The 23,755-nt window shown below is 36.9% G+C and overlaps 1 protein-coding gene across 4 annotated transcripts in view; it reads right to left on the reverse strand.

Moving 5' to 3' along the window:
- The window catches only part of MAP2K4 (mitogen-activated protein kinase kinase 4), a 125,939-nt gene extending 106,475 nt beyond the window's left edge, over positions 1 to 19,464 (reverse strand). Inside the window, exons 1-2 of one of the 4 annotated variants that reach the window (XM_079135309.1) lie at positions 19,280 to 19,464; positions 6,328 to 6,360 (exon numbers count right to left, since the gene is read on the reverse strand). In XM_079135309.1, coding sequence (XP_078991435.1) covers positions 6,328 to 6,360; positions 19,280 to 19,394 — 148 coding nt within the window. In that variant the 5' untranslated portion in view covers positions 19,395 to 19,464. The remainder of the gene's footprint in view (positions 1 to 6,327; positions 6,361 to 19,279) is intronic. The other 3 variants (XM_079135310.1, XM_079135314.1, XM_079135313.1) reach the window with 3 other exon arrangements.
- Between the last annotated feature and the right edge of the window lie 4,291 nt (positions 19,465 to 23,755).

The raw sequence follows: 23,755 nt of genomic DNA on the forward strand, positions 1-23,755 counted from the left end.
GCTAAAACAATCAACTTAATTATTCAGTTACATAAACAGTTGGTCTTCATGCAGCGCAGGTTATGCCACTTGTCCACTAACTATACATCTAACCTTCTTATCTTATTTGACTGTTCCCCCTAGCACACAGGTCATTTGAGAGGTCTGGAGCTATTCATTCCCTGCATCTGTCTAGGCCAAAAGAGTTTTGGTTTGATATTAAACTTTTTTTTTCCCTCTACTGGTAGATTCTCCAATTTGTAATGTTTAGTAAGATTTAGAACTGTCTGGTGCCAAAAAATCAGGAAAAGAAAAAAATACAAATGGCAGGTCCAGACCTCATAAGCATTTGACGATGAAGACTCCTCAAAAGCCATTTAGATTAGAAAACCATTCCTATGATTTCTTTCTGCTTTCTCCACCCCCAAGAATCAGTAAAACACTGTTTTTTACAACATGTAACCAGTGACCAGAGCAAGGCCACTTAGGTCTGCCACAAATTAGCTATATGTGGAAATTTTACTTAAATTCAGTGCTTCAGTTTCCCCATCAATAATAACTGCATACCCACTTCATAAAGTTGTTAGTAGAATGAAGTTAACATAAAGTGCTTAGAACCAGGTGTTGCACACAATGTTATTTATTATTTCTACCACATGACCTCTCTACACATATTTAACCTCTCCAAGTCATATTCTTCTTCAAAATAGTCTCTAGATTTACTCCATCTATAAAAACCCAGGGTTCTTATTATTGATGATACTTATGTAACTATATAGATACAGAGAGTATATACAAATATAGAGGTGTTAATTGTTACATTTGTGCCTCTGTTACTTATCCTTATAAGAGCTTCTCTGAAGGAAGTAAATAGACTTGTATACATTTGATCTTTTCTTCTGATTAATGTTCAGTTGGCAGAACTAATGAGAAGATGAACACCAAAACAGGATTACAAGTTTCTTTTAGAATATCCTTCTTATCTGGATATTTCTGTCTAGATTTGAAAACTCATAAAACCATGTAGTAAGAATTCAAAAAAATTACCCAACCTTACTTGAAAACCATCACCCTAAATTTGTAAGCTAACCACTTTAATTAACTGGAGAGTCAATGCAGTTGCGAATAGTCTCTGGAAATTTTCCACATCATTTCTACTTTGAATCTCTTCAACCACAAAAGTATTGTCAAACATCCCTTTGTTACTGGTAATAAAGTTCAACTGGCATTTGAAAGGAAACAAAATGGAAGCATTCGCTTCAATTGGAAGAATTCACTACTTTTTTTTTTTTTTAGTACCACACATTTCTCCAACTGTTTTTTTAATACCACACATTTCTCCAACTGTTTTTTTTTTTTTTTTTTTGAGGAGTGGTGGGGGGGGGTGGTACAGGGGATTGAACTCAGGGGTATCTGGCCACTGAGCCACATCTCCAGTCCTACTCTGTATTTTATTTAGAGACAGGTTCTCACTGAGTTGCTTAGTGCCTCAGCCTCTTGCTGAGGCTGGCTTTGAACTCAAGGTCCTCCTGCCTCAGCCTCGGGAGCGGAGCCTGGGATTATAGTCATGCACTAAATTATTAAAGGGGTATGTGCCAAACTGAGCCCAGCACTCCAACTGATTTTTAAGGTGCAGAAGCTGTTAGAAATCTTCCTTCTTTTAGGAACAAAAATCATTTTCAGGAAGAATTCATGTTCCAACCAACTTCCAAGATCAAAGATAATTAGGCAACACCCCCCTTGGAATGGTATAAGGTATAAAGCGAAAAAGTGAATCTGTATTCTGCCAAAATGACACTACTACAATCCTTGAGCTTTAACTAGTATAAAAGTTGTTTATCCAAGCAGATAGACTTTGTTTTGGCCACTTATCAAGGTTTCTTCAGATAGTGATGAACATACTGGATGTCAGCATGGCTTATAATTAATCCTACAAAAATCTAATTTTTCGACTAACTTTATCATCTATAAAACTTCATATTAACTGTACTAACATCCAACAGTAGCGAATGTGGTCATTTTATTTCCTGACTGCTAAAAAGCTCAACTGCATTTAATAATTTCAAAATAAGATTTGTCATTAATTACAGACTACTGCTGCAAAACACACACACATATACCAGTGATTTAGAAATTTAGCTGATTTTCTAGCTTAGTTTTAAGTGCAAAATTTGATCCTCTTTTCACTTCCACTCCTTACTTTTCCTGGCCTCCTATAATCCACTTTACTAGAAGTCAAAACATCATCTTTTATACTTTATATTAAGTCAGTAAACTTATTAACATACCCCAAATTTCTGGAAAGAATTCCAAAACATCCTTTCTCCTCTTTTTGTTGTTTTGTTATCATCAATTTTAAAACAATTAGGGATATTTATTGTAAGAATAGTTTCACAATTAAATAAGTCATTAAGATGTCTCCCTTTTTCCTCCAAATACGCCAAGGTGGAGTGTCACTTACAATAATCATCACCTATAGCCTAATTTCAATTAACGCCATCAAGGATAAAAGCTCCCAAGTATCTAATTTTTTAAATAAAGATTCTGTTGTTATGCAAATATTCCCAAGTAGAACAATTCTTACAAGACACAAAAGGAGGGGGGCACTGGGAAATACAGTTTAGGGGCATTTTTAAGACTGCCTAGCATTTTTTAGAAGGCCCAGGGTTGGATCCCCAATTGAGGCGGGAGGTGCAGAGGAGGCGCAAAAAGTTTTTAAAGCCACCAAAAATATAAAAAGCAAAGGCAGTACTACCCAATATTTTCTTTAGAGCCTAAGAAGTCTTAAGCTATAGGCCAATAATAATACTGCAGTATGTGGGGGGAATGGGATGACAACTAAAAGTGCACTTGTATAAAAACTAAATTATTAAAGGGGTATGTGCCAAACTTCTAACTACTCTCATTCACATTAGCATAGATATACTCTGAGAAAAAAACACCCTATGCCTAAGGATCCTTAATGGGTCAAAGTACTCATCCAAAAAATAAAAATAAAAATCAGAATGCTGACAACACTAGGGTAAAGTTGATGTTTATAAAAAATTATTACTCAAATACTATGTTTACAGGTAAACTCTCACCTCAAATAACTGGTTTTATAAAGCAAGTAAATCATATTCTAAAGAACTATAAGTAATTTCATTAAAGCCAATGAGATATAATTCAAATTTGATCATAAATTACATAAATATCTTTTCATATGCAAAAGCATTATCCTCCAGTGATTAACCTATGAATCTTCCAAATGATTATCAACCTTCTATAGATAAGAACATCTACATTTAGAATTCTGTATTTACAAATGGCAAGGTTTTTTTTTCTTCCCCCTCTACAGTACTTTTATATTCAGTCTTCAGAATACCCAATGATTCATCAGGATTTTATATAGATAGATAGATAGATTGATTGATTGATATCTCGTCTTAATAAGTCTAACTTGTTTTCTTAAAAAACATATATTTAGAATATCAAATATCAGATAAACTGACAAATTTTAATTTATAAAAAGGAAGACCATGAGGCCTACAGTGGGTTTATTAAACTTCTACACAAATCTGGATGCCAAATTAAATATATAATCATACTATTTGTGCATTCCAGTAACTTGTAACAGGCAATTATAATAAACTGATTGGAATAGAGTGATAGAACAATCTAAAGAGCAAAAATTATGTGAAAGTCAAACAATGAAAAAAATTAATCCTTCAGAGCTTCCATTAGTCATCAGAATCATCTAATAAATCTTTTCAATTTGTGATGAATTAAGCATTTGAAACAGTATTCAAACTCATAAGACTTCAACACTATCTAATTTTGTGCTCAATGCCCCATCCTACTATTAATTTATGATTTGTAATTATTCTTAAAAAATTTAATGTAAGTTTCTCTGCTAAACTGGAGTATGTAAGGGAGAAATCACTTCTCTGATAATTCAAGTCTTTAATTTTTAAGAAATGAGTAACCATTTACAACTAAGTTAATGTCTGTATTCTAGAATAAACCGGAAAACTGTATGCAAACATTATAAAATTTGTACTTTTAATTAAGACATGAAATCAGACCAGGATTGTTAAAAAAAAAAGTATTAATACATGTAAGTAACTGAAAACTTATCCTAAAGTACAGATAATGATAGCTACACTGATAGTATAGCTAGCTATCAACTAACTTCATGCTGGCCATCCCTATCAGCTCCCCAGTTCCTCCTCTCCCTGATGTGTGTGCTCTTTGTCCTGAGCTTTCCACTGTGCTCTGAGCCAGAACAGACAGCTGGGTGGGTAGGCCCTTTGCTGGATCTGAGTCAGTCTCTAAGAAAGCAGTGATTGCACTGGATACAGGGGCACATGCCTGTAGTACCAGCTATTCAGAACACTGAGGCAGAATGACTACTTTAGGCATAGGACTTCAAGCCCAGCATGAGCAACACAGCAAGAGCCCTACTCAAATAAATAAAAATTAAAAAGGCAGTAATCACGAGGCTTACAGCACTCCTTACGCTCATTCTCTCATGGAACAGCAAAAGCAAAGGTGCCCAGGACACATTATCTCCTGCACCACCCTGGCTTCAGCTCCTAATCAATTTTTATGTAGCATCAGTAGTTGGATGCTTATAATCAAGAAGATCAACTGTACTCCACTATGCTATAATCTGCTAATACCTTTGGCATTCACCTTTGTTCAAGAATCTCACTTGCTTGATGGTTCTTAGGTGTCTCAAATGTGCTTCATAAATGAATGGATAGAATTGCTGAATACCAAAAGGTGGAAAATAAAAAAAGTTAGGAGCCTCATAAAGGAAAGGGGAAGAAACAAAAAGGAAAATGTGAAAACCAGGAAAACGCAGCCACAGTGTGAATAAAGAGCTGAGCATCAAAATGGGGATTGTACATGCCCCTCCCACATGATTATGTTCCAATAGGTTCCAGTAGGTTATGTCCCAAGCCTCCTTGTTAGATAGATTCTTCCAAGTTTATCAAAGTAAGCAGCACTGCAAATCTATCATTCCTATAACAAAGGGGAAAGAGAGAAACAGCTGGAAGGTATTTTTAATCCATTTACAGTTACCTGCTGATATTGTACACATTTTTAAATTTAACATAATCATTGTTTCTCTTGTTTTATATATAAAATACAACTAAGAGAAAAGAAATGTGAATAGAATGTTAAATTTTAGAAAAGTCAAACCTTTTTCTTGAATTAGAATTTATGTCAACAAAAGATAAACTGGCATATTATACATAAATATTTTGTTAAATGTAAATAAAAAAATTATCAAATTGTATTAAAGTTAAAATAGCATAAATAGAAAATGCAACTTCATTACACATGTATAAATATCATATTCATAGGCCACTATGGGCAGGAAATCATGTTATTTTTAGTTTATTATTTAAGGAAGAGAAAGGTGGTAAGAATGGACCAATTAAAATCTTTTTAACCTAGGACATAGCTGCCTTATTCCTCATTTATTATATATTCACATCATGGGTGTGAACCATTCAAGAAATAAATTTTTGCGCACTATATTTCAAAGAAGTCACAAGACTCAACCAATAAAACTAAGCATCTTGATTCCATCAAAATTCTTAAACAGAAATACTTTTTCTCCAGATTAAACTTTTTCCCCTATGAACAAATTTACTAAAAAATGATACATATCAAAGACTGGTCATCATTCTTTCCTAGACCATAAATAAGCAGAGGATGAAACTACATATACTATACTTTGGAACATTTTTATGTTAACTGGAGAGTAGTCTCCTTGAGATGAGATTTTGTTTTAAACTGTACTTTATACAAATTAGTTTAAGGTTCAAAATGCATTTGCTTTAACTGTATTAACATTGCTTTTTTATAGAAAATCTATTCTGTAGTCTGTCAAGACTAATGTCCTAATTCAGAATGATAGAAAAAGGAAAGAAAGAAGAGGGAAGAAAAACGTTTTAAAGAAAACAATTAAAATACATTAAATGTGTTTTAAAATAAGCCAATTTTAAAGCACAATACTCTGAATACAGTTATACAATTTTTGCATCAGAATCTTAAAAGTGAACTTTCTTCCACTTATGACTTAAATTATAAAGCCTGAATACTGATTATATTTTTCTATATCTATAAACATCTGAACATTGATATACATCTTTTTCCTACTTCAAGTAAAAATAGAAACAATTTATAGTCAGAAATGTAACAACACAGGGTGGAGGGACAAAATGAAAAATGGAAGCTCTTTTCAAGTAAATTTGCTGTGGTTGGTTAGTTAAAACAATAGTGGACATTTCCAATACCAGGATGCATATGAAAAAAAAAAAAAAAAGTAGCATAATATCAAAATTTGTAGCTTACTTTGTGCCTTTTCACAGAAGTTTATCTGAAAGCCTAAAGTAAAAGAGATAAGTTCCAGTTCATTTACTGTAAATCAAACAAACCAAAATTAGAAATTGACATTTTCAAAATGATATTACATTTTGAATAAAACTAATTCAAGAACAGTTCAAATGACATTACCCCCATATTCCAGAGACAATGATTAACAACACTAGGGCAATCATGAAAACTTAGCTCTTTTGAACAGATGTATCATATGGTTCTGAAATCAAGTTTAAATTGTGTCACAATGTCTAATCATTATCTTCACCTCTATTCAATAAAGAGTAGTCTATTAGTCCTTTGAAGTTTAAGATAATTCCATCAATTTCTGCAATGCTTTCATCCCATCTTAATATATTGTTATTTTTACTAACTCAAATTATTAATTTAGAAGCACCTATGATTCAAGTTCTAGTAGTTTATAAACTACAAAATTTTTAACACACAAAGCAACATTATTTCTAATCAATCAGCTGACTTCAAATGATAAGACAAAGAATTACTGAAGAGAAGCTGAAATAATTCTAAAGGCCAAAAAAAAAAAACCTGTCCCTGGAGATAATAAGGGAGAATAAGTTAAGGGGTGGGGGGGACTATGAATTTTCACTTAGAAACATGCACAAATTTTCCAAATCCAATAGGATCTGGTTAAAACATATACAATAATATATATATATAATATATATGATATATATATATAATTATAATTATAATATATAATTATTGTAAAATGGACCCAGTACAATAAACCATTAAAAACAGAAGCCTTCACAAAATATTCTTTCATCCCCTCATTTATTGAAATGTGGTTTCTTAAGCCATCTACCTATGCTTGTGTTTATTAATGGCTTTGAGGAACAAGATGAGAAAAATCAATTAGTTTGTGTTTATACAAATTCAATGAAAACTCATAGGAATAAGAGCCAAGGCTGAAGGAAGAATATCATTAATGATGTACAAAAACTGGAAAATGCTAATATAGCTACTTTGATATAAAGGTTCCTTTAGTACACTACAAAAATAACTCATTGCTGAATATCTAATCAAACAAATAACAATGCAGGAGGAAATGAGAATGGAAAGACTTCATGGGAAAGAAGTCCTGTTGGCAAACCTGAAAGGTAGTGCACAGGCCCATCTTTCTATTGTGAAGGTCATTATGCTTCCCCACAGAACGTGTAGCAAAAAAATTCAGGAAGAAAAATAAGAAAACCATGGGTCTTAACACTAGTCAACCAGCCTCCTACTGGGCAAAATGAGTTAGGTACAAGTCAAAAGGAAAGGGCTCTCTGGAAGAATCAGTGGGAGAGAGAGCAAAGGAGAGTCTCCACTAGACTCAGAAACAAGACACTCTTCCTATTCCATTAGAAAAAGAAAGGGAAGACTCACCTCCCACAACTGTAGGAGGCTAGAGAAACAATGAAACAATCTTAAGACAATTCTCCTCTTTGTAGCCCTAAATATGGTGAATAGTTACTTGCTGCTCAGTAGAAAAAAGAAAAGGTAAGAAAGTAAGAGAAATAAATAAAATAGCAATATAACTGGCAAATGGAGCAAGAAAAATAAACTTGAAAAAGTAGGAGTTGGAAGTACATGGAAGGTTGTATAAAGAGAGTTACAGAAAAAAGTGTACAATAAATACAAAACAGGCTGGGAATGTGGCTCAGTAGTAAATCTGCTTGCCTAGCAGGTATTAGGGCCTGGGTTCAATCCCCGGCACTGCAAATAAAATGTTTTAAATATATATGTGACTGAAAATGGTAAGACTGTCACCAATTATCACTCTTAACACATAAGAAGAAGCTAAGCCCAGTAAATGCTAAAAACTTGAAGTTCTGTCATTAGTACAAAATCAATCCAAATAGCTAAAAGGGGAAAAGGGTTGAAATTCTTAATGCATAACTACTGACTTACTCTTTTTACCTAATTATGGATGAAGTTACCAACTGAGTGGATTCTGAGGCCTCATACAGTCACCTCTCTACATTATTCCTCATTCAGCAAAGACTTGGTAAGCACTGGCCAGACAAGAGCTAATTACCCAGATCATGATGGTTCACCATTTCTTTGGTAATTCCATGATTTTTTAAAAATGCAACTAATTAAATAAGGTAGAAAGAGCTATTTCAGGCAGATCATTTTATACCTCTAAAAGACTGATTGATTTACATAAAAAAGTCAGAAAGGTAGTGCTTTCAATACAAATTTGAGAAAGTGCCAAATAGCTCTACTAGACCTTGTGGAAGATGGTGGGAAGAAATGATAAGGAAACTTTTCAATATCCTCAACTTTACAACTTTACAAATTCAAGTTTGTGGCTATGCTACAATGGCTGCTAATACTCATTCACATATGGTTTCAATTTTTAGCTTTCCCTTATCTCCTAAATTCTCTCTTCCCATTCTACATCTCCGGAGTGCTAAACATCAGCTGAATCTTGTTGATAATAACTGATTAAATTTTCAAAGTTTTGCGTATCTAACACTGTCATATGCTGGCAAGTTGTCTGTACACTGGGACTTAATTTTATATTATCTTCTACTTCAACTTCCCTACTACAAATGAAGGGAAATCTGAGTTTTGTTCATTTTTCCTGGTCCCAGTCAAGTTTCAGTAAATCTTAGATCATTCCAAGCATAAATATCAAGACATATAGGACAAAATGCTAATAAGCCTTCAAAAAAAAAATAAATAAATAAAGTTATATCTATGGAGGCTTTCCCTTCTCCTTTTTCTCTCCAGGTCTCTCACACCCTCTTTCTTGTCCTCCTCACACTTTTCCTTCATTCTCACTCCTCTTACATATTTCTGAGTTCCCTTAACTGGTCATAACCTGAAACTTAAAATTTACCCTATTTATCAAATAAAGTGAGGTAGTCCATAGAAGTTTAAAAGACTAACAGCTAAGTTTATAGTTGGGTACCTGGCATAAGCCGATAATCTCAGCAACTTAGAAGGCTGAAGCAGGAGGATCACAAGTTCAAGGCCAGCCTCAGCAACTTAGCTCTCAAAATAAAATAAAATAAAAATAGCTAAGGGTGTAGCCCAATGGTAGAGCAGCCCAAGGTTCAATCCCCAGTACTGAAAAAAGGGAAAAAAGATTTAAGTGTATATGTAAGTATAAGGCAAACAATGTTTAATAAGGTAGAAAATAAAAAGTGTCAGACCAGAATTCTATTTTCCAACTATAATAACTTAAAATTCATTTCACTGGAAACTAAAGTTCATTTAATTTGAGCCCTAGTTTTCTCATTTATACATAAAATTATTCTCAGACAATCTTAAGAGTTTGAAAACAGTGTGTCTAAACCTGATTTTGCTTTCATTATGGCCCTTTTGGAATTCTGCAGTTATGTCTGTTCTCCTTCCTCTCTGGTTGTATTATTACCTAGCACATGGCAGGAGCATTAAGTGGTTTCCCACCATCTCCATAATTCTTTCTGATTCTCTGGAACTTCTGGATTTTTGTGCTAAATATGCATTAGAAACTACACTATGAGCCCACTCATGTAAAAGAAAGCAGCTGCTTACTGGGTCATGCCCATAGACTATACTACATAATCTTCCTTCTGTCACAATGGTGAAAAGTCTAGTTGTTTGTCACTTTCCAAATTCAACCTCAAAATACTGCCATGTGCCTTTCACTGCAGCTACCCATAGAATACCACTACAGCTCTAACATCTAGAGAGTTATATAAACTTGTCCTGAATTAGTATTTTCATTATACTTAAAGTGAATTCCACAAATTTATTTCCTGCTGGGTTATTGCTTTTAGATTTCCGTGCTTCAATTTTCAAAAACTTAATCAAAAAGGAGCCTCCCTAATTTAGTAATTTCAGGTTGTTTATCATCCAGAACCAGTTGTGATTTTATAAAATCGAATCCTTTCCACATTTTTTAAACTCAGGATTTTATTGCCCTTATATGCCAACTCTTTTTCTCCCTGTGGCTATTCTTTGGCTATGCTAACTAAACACCATATTGTCATCTCATACCTGTTCCATGAAGCACAGTATATGCCCAGGGAGAGTAAAAATTATGGGACTTTGGGTAAGGATCTACACTTTATCAGACTCAATTTCCTCATCTGTAAAATGGAATAACATCCAAGTGCTTTCTATGATTAAATAAGAAAATATATCTAAAATGTTCAATGAGGAGCCTAAAACAGAGCAATTATTTTACAATAGAATTATTTCTGATCTCTCCCTCAGGTAAGCAATTATTATTGCATCTTTCCCACCTTTCTAGTCATTTACCAGACCAGCTCATCCTACACAAAACCAGTCCTTCTCCCCTCGTTCCCAGTCACCTTGACAGAGTTAAAAGGAAAGGACTCCAGATGACCCTAGGGATGGTCACCCCACTCTATATCTGTGATATTATGATATCTGTAATATTCCCTGGTTTTCATCCATGGTTTCTGGCTCACAACTATCTCCCAAAGCAGGTCACAGAAATGAATTTCTCTTTCCCAAGGGAACTCTCAGAAACTCTGATCAGCCCTCACCTTTCTGTCCTGGAGCTAGCCACAAAGAAATTCTCTGACCTAAGCTGGGAATGTAGCATAATGATGGAGCACCCAATGAGCACATTTGAAGCCCTGGGTTCAATCACTGGGAGGAAGAAATTAATTCTCTGACCTACTCTTAACCTACATTAGGTCATAAAACCCTCCTTATTCCAGAGGGGTCCTGTCCCATAACCTGGAGGAAGGAGTGTTGCAGGGAGAGGCCAAGATCAATGCTAAAGCAACAGGCACTGCAAGATTACCCCATCCGGTCTATTAGCACTGATGCTAATAAAGCCTCCATAAAAACACAAAAGGACAGGAGTTTCTGGATAGCTGAACACATGGAGGTTCCTGAAAAGTGACCTGGAAGCTCCAAGTTTCTTCCCTTATGTCTTACCCTATACATCTTTTCATATCCTTTTAAACATGAGTCCCTAAATTCTGTTCAGATGCTCAAGCAAATTAACAAAATGAAGGGACTGTGGGAGCTCCCATTTTATAGCCAGTGGGTCAGAAGCACAGGGAAAAACCACCTGGGTTTTTGATTAGCATCTAAAGGGAAGTGGGGAAGTCCTCAACCTGTGGGATCTGACATTATCTCCAGGTAAAAAGTATTAGAATTGAACTGGAGGACACCCAACTAGTATCTGCTGCTGAATTACTTGCTTGCTGGTGAGGAGAAGTCCTAGTATCTTTTTAGGTCACAGAAGTCATCTGTACTGATTGCTATAATATGAGAACAAAGTAATAAAGATGATTTATTTTTTTGACAGAAGACTTCAACCACAACTATTCCTAGGCACAGCCTGGTGTCTTAAAGATGCTAACAATCTGAAAAAGCCAATGCTTCTCCGTGACAGGCACCTAACCCAGATCCTAAGGAAATTGCCAAAAGCATCAGAGGAGTCACTTATTTTTTAGTAAAGTCAGCAATAAATAGACACAGGCATATCGGATATACATATTGGAGGGGAGGAAAGGAAGGAAAAGTAATATATGTATGTGTATATATATGTATATTTCACATATATTTGCTGAAATATGTCTGGCAACACTTCTTTTTTTAAAAATTGTTTGAGAGATTGTGAATAAGATGAAACACAATACAGCTTGAAAAATCTCCTGTGGTATCCACTTCAACACTCTTTCCTATGGTGGGAAATGATGTTTTGTTCTTGAAGAGTCAAGCTGTGTATGATGGAACTGTTTTCTTCTTTCAAAAAGCCCATCTTTAGTGGTGTTCACTACTGGCCAATATTTCCTTTCACTGTGTAGCCAGTTAAGCAAATCTTATGACTCCTTGCCCTTGAATCCTTTCTGCAAGTACACATTAAACTCTCAATCTCGCTAAAAGTGTGAAGAGACACCTGAGGACCTTGTGGAGCGAGACCCACCCATTAACAGAGATAGTGATCTACCCAGATGACAAATTTAGTCAGAAGAGCAACATATGTTGTTAAGCTTTATGCTAAATGGGTTCGTTTTGTACATTATATAGTATTAAAAGAATTTTATTACCTTTCAAATCTCTGACATTTTGGACTAATACCTAAATCAAGGCTTCTATTTACTTGCAGATTCTTAATTAAAATGCCTCTGGATTCAAAATGTCACTATAAATATTTCATCAAGTTTAGAACTCTAACATAAAGGAGCATCAACAAGTACCAAGGCTTCAAAATCAACTCAAACCATGACTAGTTCCCTAAAGCTTCTACTTCCTGACTGAAATTTCAAATAATCTCTCTCATCTATTACTGAATATGCACCACTCTGGCAAAGATTCTTCAGACTTGACTGGTTGAAATGATTTAGAGTTCAGTTGGTGTGAACCCACATAAGAGTAGGAAGAACAAAGGGTACCAGTCATTCAGGCAAGTTAAAACCCACCTCCACTAGAGCATGTTATTTAATATAAGCGTTGGTTGCCTAACCTATGAAAGGGACTGTGTTCAACTACTCTTAAAGTGTGGTTGTGAGCATCAAATCAGGTAAAGACAGAAAAAGAGCTATGTCAATTGTTAGTTTCACATTCATTTCTTTTTTTTTTTTTTTAACTCTGAATTAAAGTTTCTCAGTTTGTATAATGTAAGCCATCTCTATCTCCTAGATTACAAAGAAGACTGATCTGGATTATATAGGATGGAACTGATTATTATATTCAGACTCCTTAAAATAAGGAAAGCTCTCTGGGCCCAAATCAATCCAGCTCTCAATTTAGAAAGAAATCAAGTAAAAGAAATGTAGTATAAAAGATAATGACTCAAAATAATAGGTTAATATCCCTTCCTAAACAAATTCCAGCCTGCATTCACTCTGACAAGATACATTACAGAAAAATGTAAGGGAACATGTATTCTAAGAGTAAGATGCTTTCCTTACTTGCTCCCATTAAAATTAAAAGTCTCATTTTAAGGGGACACAAGAGAAATGCAATATGTGCTTTGAAAAAGGACTAATTTGCTAACCCGAACTAGTATCAGGTTATGCTAAATAAACAGCAAAAAAAAGTATGCAACACACTGGGAAAAGCAAGCAATTCCAGGGTCTGAAACACTTCACTGTCTGTACAATTTAGTTCTTTGACCAGACAGTATAAAAATAGATAAACATATCCAAAGAGATAGGTATCATATACACATACTTTTTTTTTTTTTTTTTTTTGGAGACAGGGTCTCATTATGTTGCCCAGGCTGGTCTTAAACTCCAGATCCTTCTCCCACAACCTACAAGCACAAGCCACCATGCCCAGCTTACATTTTATATATTACTGGGAGAAAAAGTACATTGATTTTTAAATATTCACTTTTTCTTAACAGATGCACTTCAATCTAGTTTTAGGTGTGTGTTATAGGTATAATCAAGTTACTATTCTTTTACTTAAGTTAATATACATAAAATGCTCAGTTGAGGGTAAATAGGTAAGGAAAGAATTGGACAAAAGTTATACACCTATGTTTAATACCTGACAAAAGACAGAAATAAAAATTGCCTAGATCAGCACATTAAGGGATCCAGAGGCACCCACAACACATACTTTGTTCCTATTTACTGTAACAGGTACTTTAAATAAACGTTTCCATGTTTTTCAGAATTAATTACAGATGCTAACTCTTGTAATAACTTGAAGAAAACTGATATTTCTCAGTCAATTGAATAAAATTTAGGAAAAAGTGCTTTTTTTTTTTCCCCCTGCTTCAAGTCATATATGTATATAGCACAAACACACCCACACATTTTTTTTTTCCTTTTTTTCCCCCTCCTGGGCAGGGGGGATTTAATCCAGGAGCACTTTAAGGCTGGTCTTGAGTTTGGCAATCCTCCAGGTCTCAGCCTCCCAACCCACTGGGATTACAAGTATGCGCCATCACATTCAGCACTTAAGTCTTTATGAAAACTTTGCTTTAATGTTTAAATTTTATAAATTTACTTTTATATTTACTTTATAATAAACTTTACTTCTTATGTTTAAAAGTCCTTTTAAAGCCATTACATTTTAAATGTCTGGCAACTAAAGGAGATAAATATATGTCTAGTAATCCTTATGCATTTATAACTACTTTATAATTTTCAAAGTAATTTTACATACATTAATTTAATAATGCAATTCTCAAAACAGTCTATAAGCTAGGTACTATCTGTTTTAATAGATAAGTTAATTTTTCAGTTCAGAAAAGTTAGATAATTTTCCCAAAAGTACAGCTTGTACACAGCAGAGCAGCTACTTGCACCGATTTTCTGGGTCCAGATCCACTATTCTCCCCACTTCAACATCCTTTTATTTCTTAGACACTACTACCTGCAAGGTAAAGCCAGCTACTGGTGGACAATAAATCATCCAGAAGCTGTTAACTATCAACGAACTGGTAAACTCTATTAACTAGAACATGCTATTTTCCAAAATGTCAACAATGATATTAATATCGTATTCTACAGATAAGCTCTGCTCACCTGAGTTTAACTGCCTGGTATAGTGAATCTGCTTCTCTTCATAAGCTTCACACTAAATGGCTAAATTCACTAGACTTTTGAATTGCCACAATAGAAAATTCAAGTCATAGCTAGAAAGGTCCTCAAATTAACAAGTCTATCCCATGCTTTAAATTTACCAAAATTTTTTGGATTAAAGAATCACACTAGCTGGGCAAGGTGGCACATACCTATAATCCCAGTGGCTCAGGATGCTGAGGCAAGAGGATCACAAGTTCAAAGCCAGCCTCAGCAACTTAGCAAGACCCCCCAACTCAAAATAAAATATAAAAAGGGCTGGGGAGTATAGCTCAGTGGTTATGAGCCCTTGGTTCAATCCCCAGTAACAAAGAGTAAAAAACAGAAAAAATAATCATACTATTACAGAGTAATCTAATATTTAAAAAAAAAAAAAACTCCCAATTACATTCACCTAATGACAAACTATTAATGAAATGTTAAGAATGAAAGCATAGCCAGGCATAATGTTGCACACCTGTAATCCCAGAAGGTTGAGGCAGGAGGATCACAAATTCAAGGCCAGCCTGGGCAACTTAGTGAGACTTTGTCTCAATAAAATAATAAAAATAAAAAATGAAAAGAACTAGGGATGTAACTTAGTGGCAAAGCAACATGCCCTGAGTTCAATCCCCAATACCAATAATAATAAGTATATCTCAAAGTTCATTTGAGTATTTTTTCTTAAATGCAAACTTATCCTAAGGTCAAATACATTTTTATAAAATCTAATTTTTATAATTTTTATAAAACCTATAAATTTACCTAATTTGGTAGTTTTTGTCATCAAAGAACCAAAGTATACAAACTACTCAACTTGTAAAGGACAGATGTGTTTGTGAATAGGTATGAGAGGGAAAAAAAGTTAGGATGAATGAAAATATTCAAATATATCGGTGATAACAAAATCAACAACTCCTACTCTTCATCATCTGAGGGACAATGGGAAGACTGATAAAAGAAAAAAAAAAAGAAAGAAAAACAGATTACAAGTCACAACTGTTAGCACAAAAATGTAACCAAATGATGTTATAAAACCAAATTCACTATAATTCCCCTTCCATCTATACATTAAAAAAAATAATAGCACAGCAAATTTGTAGTTAGACTTCTAATTCATATCATTATAATTATTTCAGAATCCTCAGATATGGAAAAGATAGATCTGGAGTTTGCAGTAGAATAAAGTCTCCTCTAGAATATTCTAAAAAAAGGAATTGCTCAATACTGAAAAATAATGACATCAACAGGTTAAAGAGAAAGGCAGCAACCACTAAAAATGAAGTTTAAAAAACTTCTCAAAGTACCTGTGAGGTAAGAATTATTCTTGCTTTCCAGTTGAGACCCAGGCTTGGAGAGGTTAAGAATCTTGCCTATACTAACAAAAAAGCTTAAATTCTGGCAAAAAGATACAAACCAAAGACTTCAGAGCTCTGGTTCTTCAGCATTATGATGTAAATAAAACAATGTTTCCCAACTTGGACCACTCTTGGGCTACAAAATGTCAAGTCATGAAAAACTATGTAGAGATATCCAATGCCCAGCATGGCACCTATCCCACAGAAAAATGTCCAATATCTTTTGAATGAAATGTATTCGAAACAACCTACACCCTGCTGGTTGGACCAGCATGGTCATGAACTCCCAGAAAGGCAGCTTTTTGGATAGCAAGTAGAAGTAGGAGGGGCAGAAGGAAGTGGCAGTACACCCAACATCTTTCAAGGACCACTCTGAGAAGTTTGATCTAAAGTCAGAGGAGGCACCAGAAGCACTGATGCCTGTAGTTCCAGCTACTTGGGAGGCTGAGGCAGGAGGATCCATTTAGCCCAAGTATGCTTCCAGCCTGGGAAGCATAACAAGACCAGGTCTCAAAAACAGATAAATAAATATATAAAATAAAGCCAAAGGAGGTCATTGGTATATACAGTAAGGGAAGTTTGATTCCAATGTAGAAAAACAAGAAAGAGATCCTCGTTGGTGCTGAAGTTCAAGTTTCATAACTTGGGATTGAGCTAGGCAACATCCTGAGAATTTCAAGCGATTCTCATTTTAAGCAATCAAAAGAGGTTCAAGAACAAGCTACAGCTAGCATGTTCCTGCACCAAAGATAGACACAACACTGATTAAAGAAAATTCAGGGTCTGGGAATGTTACTCAGTGGTAGAGAGCACCTGCCCAGTATATGTGAGGTCCTGGGTTCAATTCCCCAGAACTTTAAAAAGAAAAAAAAGAGGGCTGGGGAGATAGTTCAGCTGGTAGAGTGCTTGCCTCACAAGTACAAGGCCCTGAGTTCGATCCCCAGTACTGGGAAAAAAAAAAAAAAAAAAAAGAAAAGAATGAAAGAAGAAAATTCAAAGAGAGGTCCAGGGCCTTCTCTTCCTTTTAAAATGGGTTCAGCTTATTAGATAGTTGAATTTACTGGATTATCAAAAAGAGGTAAGGGAGGCAAATGAAGAACATTAGAATTAACTTCTAACCACAGGACTTATTTTCAGTTCCTAGAACATTTCAAATTCTTCCCTGTTTTGGAAACTTCGAACTCACTGATCTCTCTGCCTAGAACCCTCTTCTATTCTCTCCAGACAGACCTTCTCTTACCATTTTAGCAAGTCAACTGCTCTCCCCTATTATCTTCCATCACAAAACCCAGCTTATTACCTTCATAACATTTTCCTCAATTAGCAATTTTTCTTATTTACCCACATATTGTCTCCTCTCCTCCATCCTCACAGGAGGGTAAGCACAATCAGAGGTGGGACAGTCAGATTCACTCCTTACTATATATTCAGGACTCAGCACTAGAGTACTACAATTAGTTCTCAGCAGATGCTCAATAATTTTTTTCGAATAACAAAAATGTATACAGCTTTTTCAAACTATCAGCCTCCTTCTCCCCTCAAAACACCAAAATTTTACATATTTTACCAGTTTTATAAGTCACCCATTTCAAACAAGCCATACAATCCTAAACTATCATTTTGCTGTTTCATTTCCCCTACCATCAACCAGACAGTAAAGTTGTGAGATCAGGAAAGCAATCCTGTACTGTCTGCATATTTTGCTATGCAACATAGTGACTATCTAATAACTAATTCAATTTGAATTAATTAGCTTAGGGCCTGCACAGAAAGGGTCCTGATTTCTGACATCATTCTACTATATACCTACTATTTTTTTTTATGCATATGGGGAGGCAGTAAAGATGAATTAAAATACTGTCCCTGATTCCTGAATCACAACAAGCTTTCATAAACACAAAAGATTCAATAAATGTCTATTTGAACTCTAGACACAGTAGTTATTTAGGAAGAATTTGATCAAAAAGTAACCAAGTTCATACTGACTACCAAACATAACCCCACCGATTCTGCTAATAATTCCACATAAGTAATTTGCTTAAGTTGTCAAAAGATACCTGAGTTCCTGTTTTAAAAATAGCATTACTACTCAAAATTTCCCAGTAAACTTAAGAAAATTGTCCCTAATGGGCTCAGGCCTGGTATTTTCATAATTCCCCGTCAAAAGCCACACAGAGCAAATAAGCCTTCCCAATGGGAAAAGCCTTTAATTAGAAGAATTGCCTCAGATGTCCAGATACTATCATTTTGACCCCTGTCTTTCTACTTCCTGTTATCTCTCCATTTAAACCGAATTCGGTCTTCTATTTTTATCTTATTTTCAGCATGCAATGCTAACACAGAAATCTCTAGCCTGGAACAAAATGCTCCCCCTCAGGCCAATGGCTGGGTACCTACCTTACAGGTGGCACAGGCCTGAGCACCCCCGCCCCGCTCCTCCTAGAACACAGACACCCTGCAAAAGTTTGGAAACGTAGGTTCCAACAGCCCGGTGAACCCCAGAGGTCAGTTAGGTGGTCTGGTTGCAGCTGTGCCCTGGAGAGAACCAAGATGGCCTTGAGTGGGCCCCACTGCGGCGATGGGTAGCTGCGCTGGGGCCGCGGGGCCGAGAGACGCCGGGCTGGGACGACGCCGCCTACCTGCGCGGCCGCAGGGACCCGGAGCGAGGCCCGGCAGCACCTCCCACCCGCCTTAAGCCCCAGCCGGATGTTCCCGGAAACCCGGGCCGGCGGGCGCCAGGTAAGCTGCGGCTGCTACCGGGGCGACCGCGGGGGCGGTCCCGGGCCAGGTGGGCCCCGCCAGCCGGTGGGGAAGCGGAGCAGGGCCAAGGGGCCGAGCGCGGGCAGAGGCCGCGGCCGGGCCTTCGCGGGTCGCAGCCCGGATACAGGCCCGGCCCGAGGTGGCCGGCAGCGAGGCGGGAAGCCGGCGAAGAGGCAGCCTAGGAGGCGCGGGAGGCTCGAGAGGCTTCCTCAGCCGGGTCCGGGGGCGTTCGCGGCCGCTAAGGCAGGCCGCGACGACGCCGACGGCCGCGCGAGGGGGCCCGGGTCTCGGCGCGGTAGCGTTCCTTACCCTGCATGCTGCTGACGGCCGGGTGGCCTGGCGCCGGGGACCCTACGGGGCCCGGGGTGCTGCTGCCACTGCCGCCCCCGGAGCCGCCGCCGCCGCTCGGGCTCGGAGCCGCCATTGTTGGGAGTGAGGAGCCGAGCGGCGCCGCGGCGGCTGCAATGCAGCAAGCTCGGCCTCTCGCACCGCCGAGGGCGCGGCGTGCGCGGCCTTGGCACCGCCCCCGACACGCCTTGACCACGCCCCCATGGTCACGCCCCCGCCGGAGCCAGAAGCAAAGTCCACCACAGATGCTAAGGTGCAGGACTTCATAGGTCCGAACTGCCAGTGGCCAGAAAGACGAGCAAAGGTACTGAAATCGGACTGCGAACCAGCGAAGCCTAAAGTGGTTTGCAGAATCAGATGTATGTGCGCATTTCGGGAAAAAGTGTTCATAGCATTCCCACAGTCCCAAAAGTTTAAAAACCGCTTTCTTGGAATCTGAGAACCCAAAATCAGAATATTAAAACTGAAAAGGAATCTCACAGTTCAAACTCCTTGTCTAGTCTCTGCTACATCACATCCAGGGAGTTAATCTAACTATAATTCCAGTCTGGTTCTGCCTGATATCCCAACCTTTTTGCTGGAGGAGGCGAGGATTGATAACCAAAGTGCTGTTCATAGATCCATCCCAGAACTGCTGAATCAGAGACTACATTTTAATATACCCAGGGAATTTGTAGACACATTAAATTCACTAAGCATTATCATAAACACCCAAATTCCATGACCCCGCCCAAATGTACCCTCAATGTCACCTTCTCCTCAAAACCGAATTTCTACCCCAAATCCTCTAAACCTCATAGTTGTTAGTATAAATTATATAAAATGATTGTCCTCCAAAAAAATGTTAGGTTTCTTCCAATGCTTTGCACAGAAACTAACTTTGGGAATTCAGTCGCCAAAAATAGAAAAATAGTTCTCTATGAAGCTAGGGATTTATGGGCCCACCAAAATGTAATTGGATGGTAAAGACATGGTTTGCTTGAGAGAGGTGTCTTGCTTATAATATAATGATTAGCTATCCTACATCCCATGGAGTCTGAATCATGGAGCTGGATGGTTTCTGCCCTTTGGAAGCATTGTGCAATGTATACCAGGACCTCCTCAAAACTCCCCCATCCAGACCTCAACCAACACTAGAATTTCCTCAGAGTATGTTGGAAATATACTAGGACAAAATAGCCCTGCCTACTTGCTTCAAACCCAATCCCAACCCATCACCTTGTTTATTTGGATCCTAACAGTGGCTACTCAGACTTAAGGAAGTCAACTGGGGACAAAGACAAATGGAAGATGAGAACAGTTAAGTGTACTTAATGGAGAGTCCACCAGAACGCTCCTCTCAAGGGCCAGGCTGAACAATATCTCCAAGTTCAGATTTTTCTAAACTTTTGGCCAAATCTCTATCTGAGAATCAGTAGCCCAACTTGTGCTTATTGGTCCTAAGGCATCATAACTATGAAGTACTCAGAGGGTAAATCTTATCAGAACCCAAAAGGAAAAGTTCCCATCCAATTTGTTCAGCCTAAAGTCCAGGTTAAATATTCTACCTACCTCTTTGGCATAATGCTGTTGGAAAAAGAGACAACAAATGACAAAGAAAAGGAACTGTGATGCATCCCTAACACTGTCTTTTCTTAAAGTGCACATTAAAAGGTGACTCTCTCTCTCTCTCTCTCTCTCTCTTTTTTTTTTAAATGCGGGTTATATTTTAGTGCTGAGAGTAGTAAGTATAAAAAACTGAATGAAACGCTTCTTTCAAAACATCAATACAACTGGACAATGATTAGAAAAGATGGATGCAGAAATATAAGGTAATTGTTCCTCCCAATACAGTAGTTTTGCATTTCCTTCGACTTGGCCACTTTGACACACACAGAAAAGCACCAACAGCCCCACAATTTGCTGCCAATGTCCCATATTCTGTCATCACCAGACTCCCGATGCAGGATGATCAGGTACCACACAGTTTTATTGAGTAATCTTCGGATATTTTATTCTAATACCTCTTTAGACTGTTGTCTAAACATCACTGTGGTGTAGCTGGCGTCTCATTTCTCATTTCTGTTCCCTTGGGTCTGGAGTAATGCTAAAATATGGCTTGAAGGAGTTTTAGTCTTCCCATTCCCATAAGAACCAGAGCATCCCACACCATTGTTTGATATGGATAATTGACGTATTCACAGTCTTTAAGTAAAGTACCTATGTAAAGCCCTCTTTTCCAATTTATTTATTTATTTTGCAGTGCGAAGTCTCAAGCATATTAGTCAAGCCCTCTACCACCAAACCGATTAAAATTACTTCTTTAACAGAAATTTAATATTATACTTATCTAAGATAAATTCCCTTAAGACAATACCAGAGGTTAGGCAACTACTAGAAAATACACACATATATAATGGTTTTCCAATATTGTTTTAGATTAAGTATAAGTCATTCAAAAGGAATTTGATCAAAAAAGAAAAATATTGATCTGATACACTTCAATGAATATAAACAAGAAAATCATGTTAGTAGCTGGGCCTGGTAGCACATGCCTGTAACCCAGTGGCCTGAAAGGCTTAAACAGGAAGATCATGAGTTCAAAGCTAGCCTTAGCAACATAGTAAGGACTTAAGAAACATAGTGAGACCTTGTCTCTAAATAAAATATTTTTAAAAGGGCTGGGGATGTAACTCTGGGTTCAATCCCTGGTACCAAAAAAAAAAAAAAAAAAAAAAAAAATGTGAGTGACAAAGAAATCTCAGGGAAAACATCCAATCTAGCATATTCATTAAGAGAAGTTGAATTAAAAGAACAATATAGAATTATTATCTGCTAATACCTAACGTTGGGTTTGCAATAAAACTGACAGACTTTGTATTGCTTTTGTTATTATGAACTAGTAGATAAGAACCAGAAATAAGAAGCACTGGTTAAGACTGCATATGGGCAAAGCCAAGAAAGGACTTTGATTTGTTTGAATTCATAAAATCTTTAAAAGTAGGATCTTTTAAATCTTATATTCACATTTTCTTATATGTTTGTTATAAATTTTCACACACCGCCAAAAAAAACCTGAATTCCTAACCCAATATTTCAGAATGTAACTGCATTTGAAGATAGGGTCTTAGAAGAGGTACTTAAGATGAAATGAGATTATATGAGTAGGCCCTAATCCACCCTGACTGATGTTCTTATAAGGAGATTAGGATACAGACACACCCAGAGAGAAATCTGTGTGAAGAAACTAAGGACAGATGACCACCTACAAGCCAAGAATAGAGATTGGAATAGAAACCAACCCTATCAATGCTTTGATCTCAGACTTCCAGGCTCCAGAGCTATGATCAAATAAATTTCTGTTGTCTAAGCCACACAATTTGCAGTACTATGTTATGGTAGCCCTTGCCAACTAATTCTGCACATAGTTAAAAACAAATGAACTATTTAGAATAAGTTCAGTCTTTTTAACAATAATCACACATTGGAGAGGGGAAGGCAGTTAAGCAATATGTATCAATAGCCTGGAATATCACTTTTATAATAAATTCTTGAGGAAATCCCTAAATGAGCCTGAAAGCCTAAGCTTTGCCAAGTAATGATTTTTATTTCCACTAGAGAGGAATGGAATAACAGATTAACATCATTGCTAAAAGCAAGACATGTCAAAATCAAACTGTCCTGTCCTAAAAGAGGCTGCAGATCAAGAATAATGTTTGCATACTACTTGCTTAGAGGTCCTTTGTTGAGAATGATAGTTTGCTTGTTCTTTTTGATTCATGTCTCAATGGTTAGATTGGGTATATTTTTCACTTCCCATTCCAACTAAAGCAAAAGCAATTTATAAATAGTCTTCACCTTAGGACCCCAAATTTCAGCCTTTGAGTAAGTAATAAGAGCCAGATACCGGGCTGGGAATATAGCTCAGTTGGTAGAGTGCTTGCCTTGCAAGCACAAGGCCCTGGTTTCAATCCCCAACACTGCAAAAACAGTCAGATACCGCTCCATGACTGAAACATCACCAGATATTCCCTGTAGGGGTTCAGCAGTTAACTTTGAGCACTGTCCCCCAAATCACCAAGCCATCCAACAACTGAGGTTGCAGCTTCAGGCAAAGGGCTATAAGCAATACAGGTTTCTGAATATTGTTTGAAAATTCCACTTAAGTGGAAATACAGGGCAGGTGAGAAGCTTTGACCCATTTTCTGCCATCAAAAGAACCAGTTCCAACTGGAAACAGATAAAAGGAGATATTATTAATTTTGAGTACTAGTAGTCATGCATGCATATAAAAATTTATAGGCATATGTTTATCACAACATTATTTATAAGAATTAAAAAATGGGCTGGGTGTTGTGGTGCATGCCTGTAAAACTGCTTGGGAGGCTGAGGCAAGAGGATCACAAGTTCAAAGTCAGCCCCAGCAACTTATCAATGCCTTAAGCAACTTAGTGAGAT

Source organism: Sciurus vulgaris (assembly GCF_902686455.1).
Source record: "Sciurus vulgaris genome assembly, chromosome: 3".
Lineage (NCBI taxonomy): Eukaryota > Metazoa > Chordata > Mammalia > Rodentia > Sciuridae > Sciurus > Sciurus vulgaris.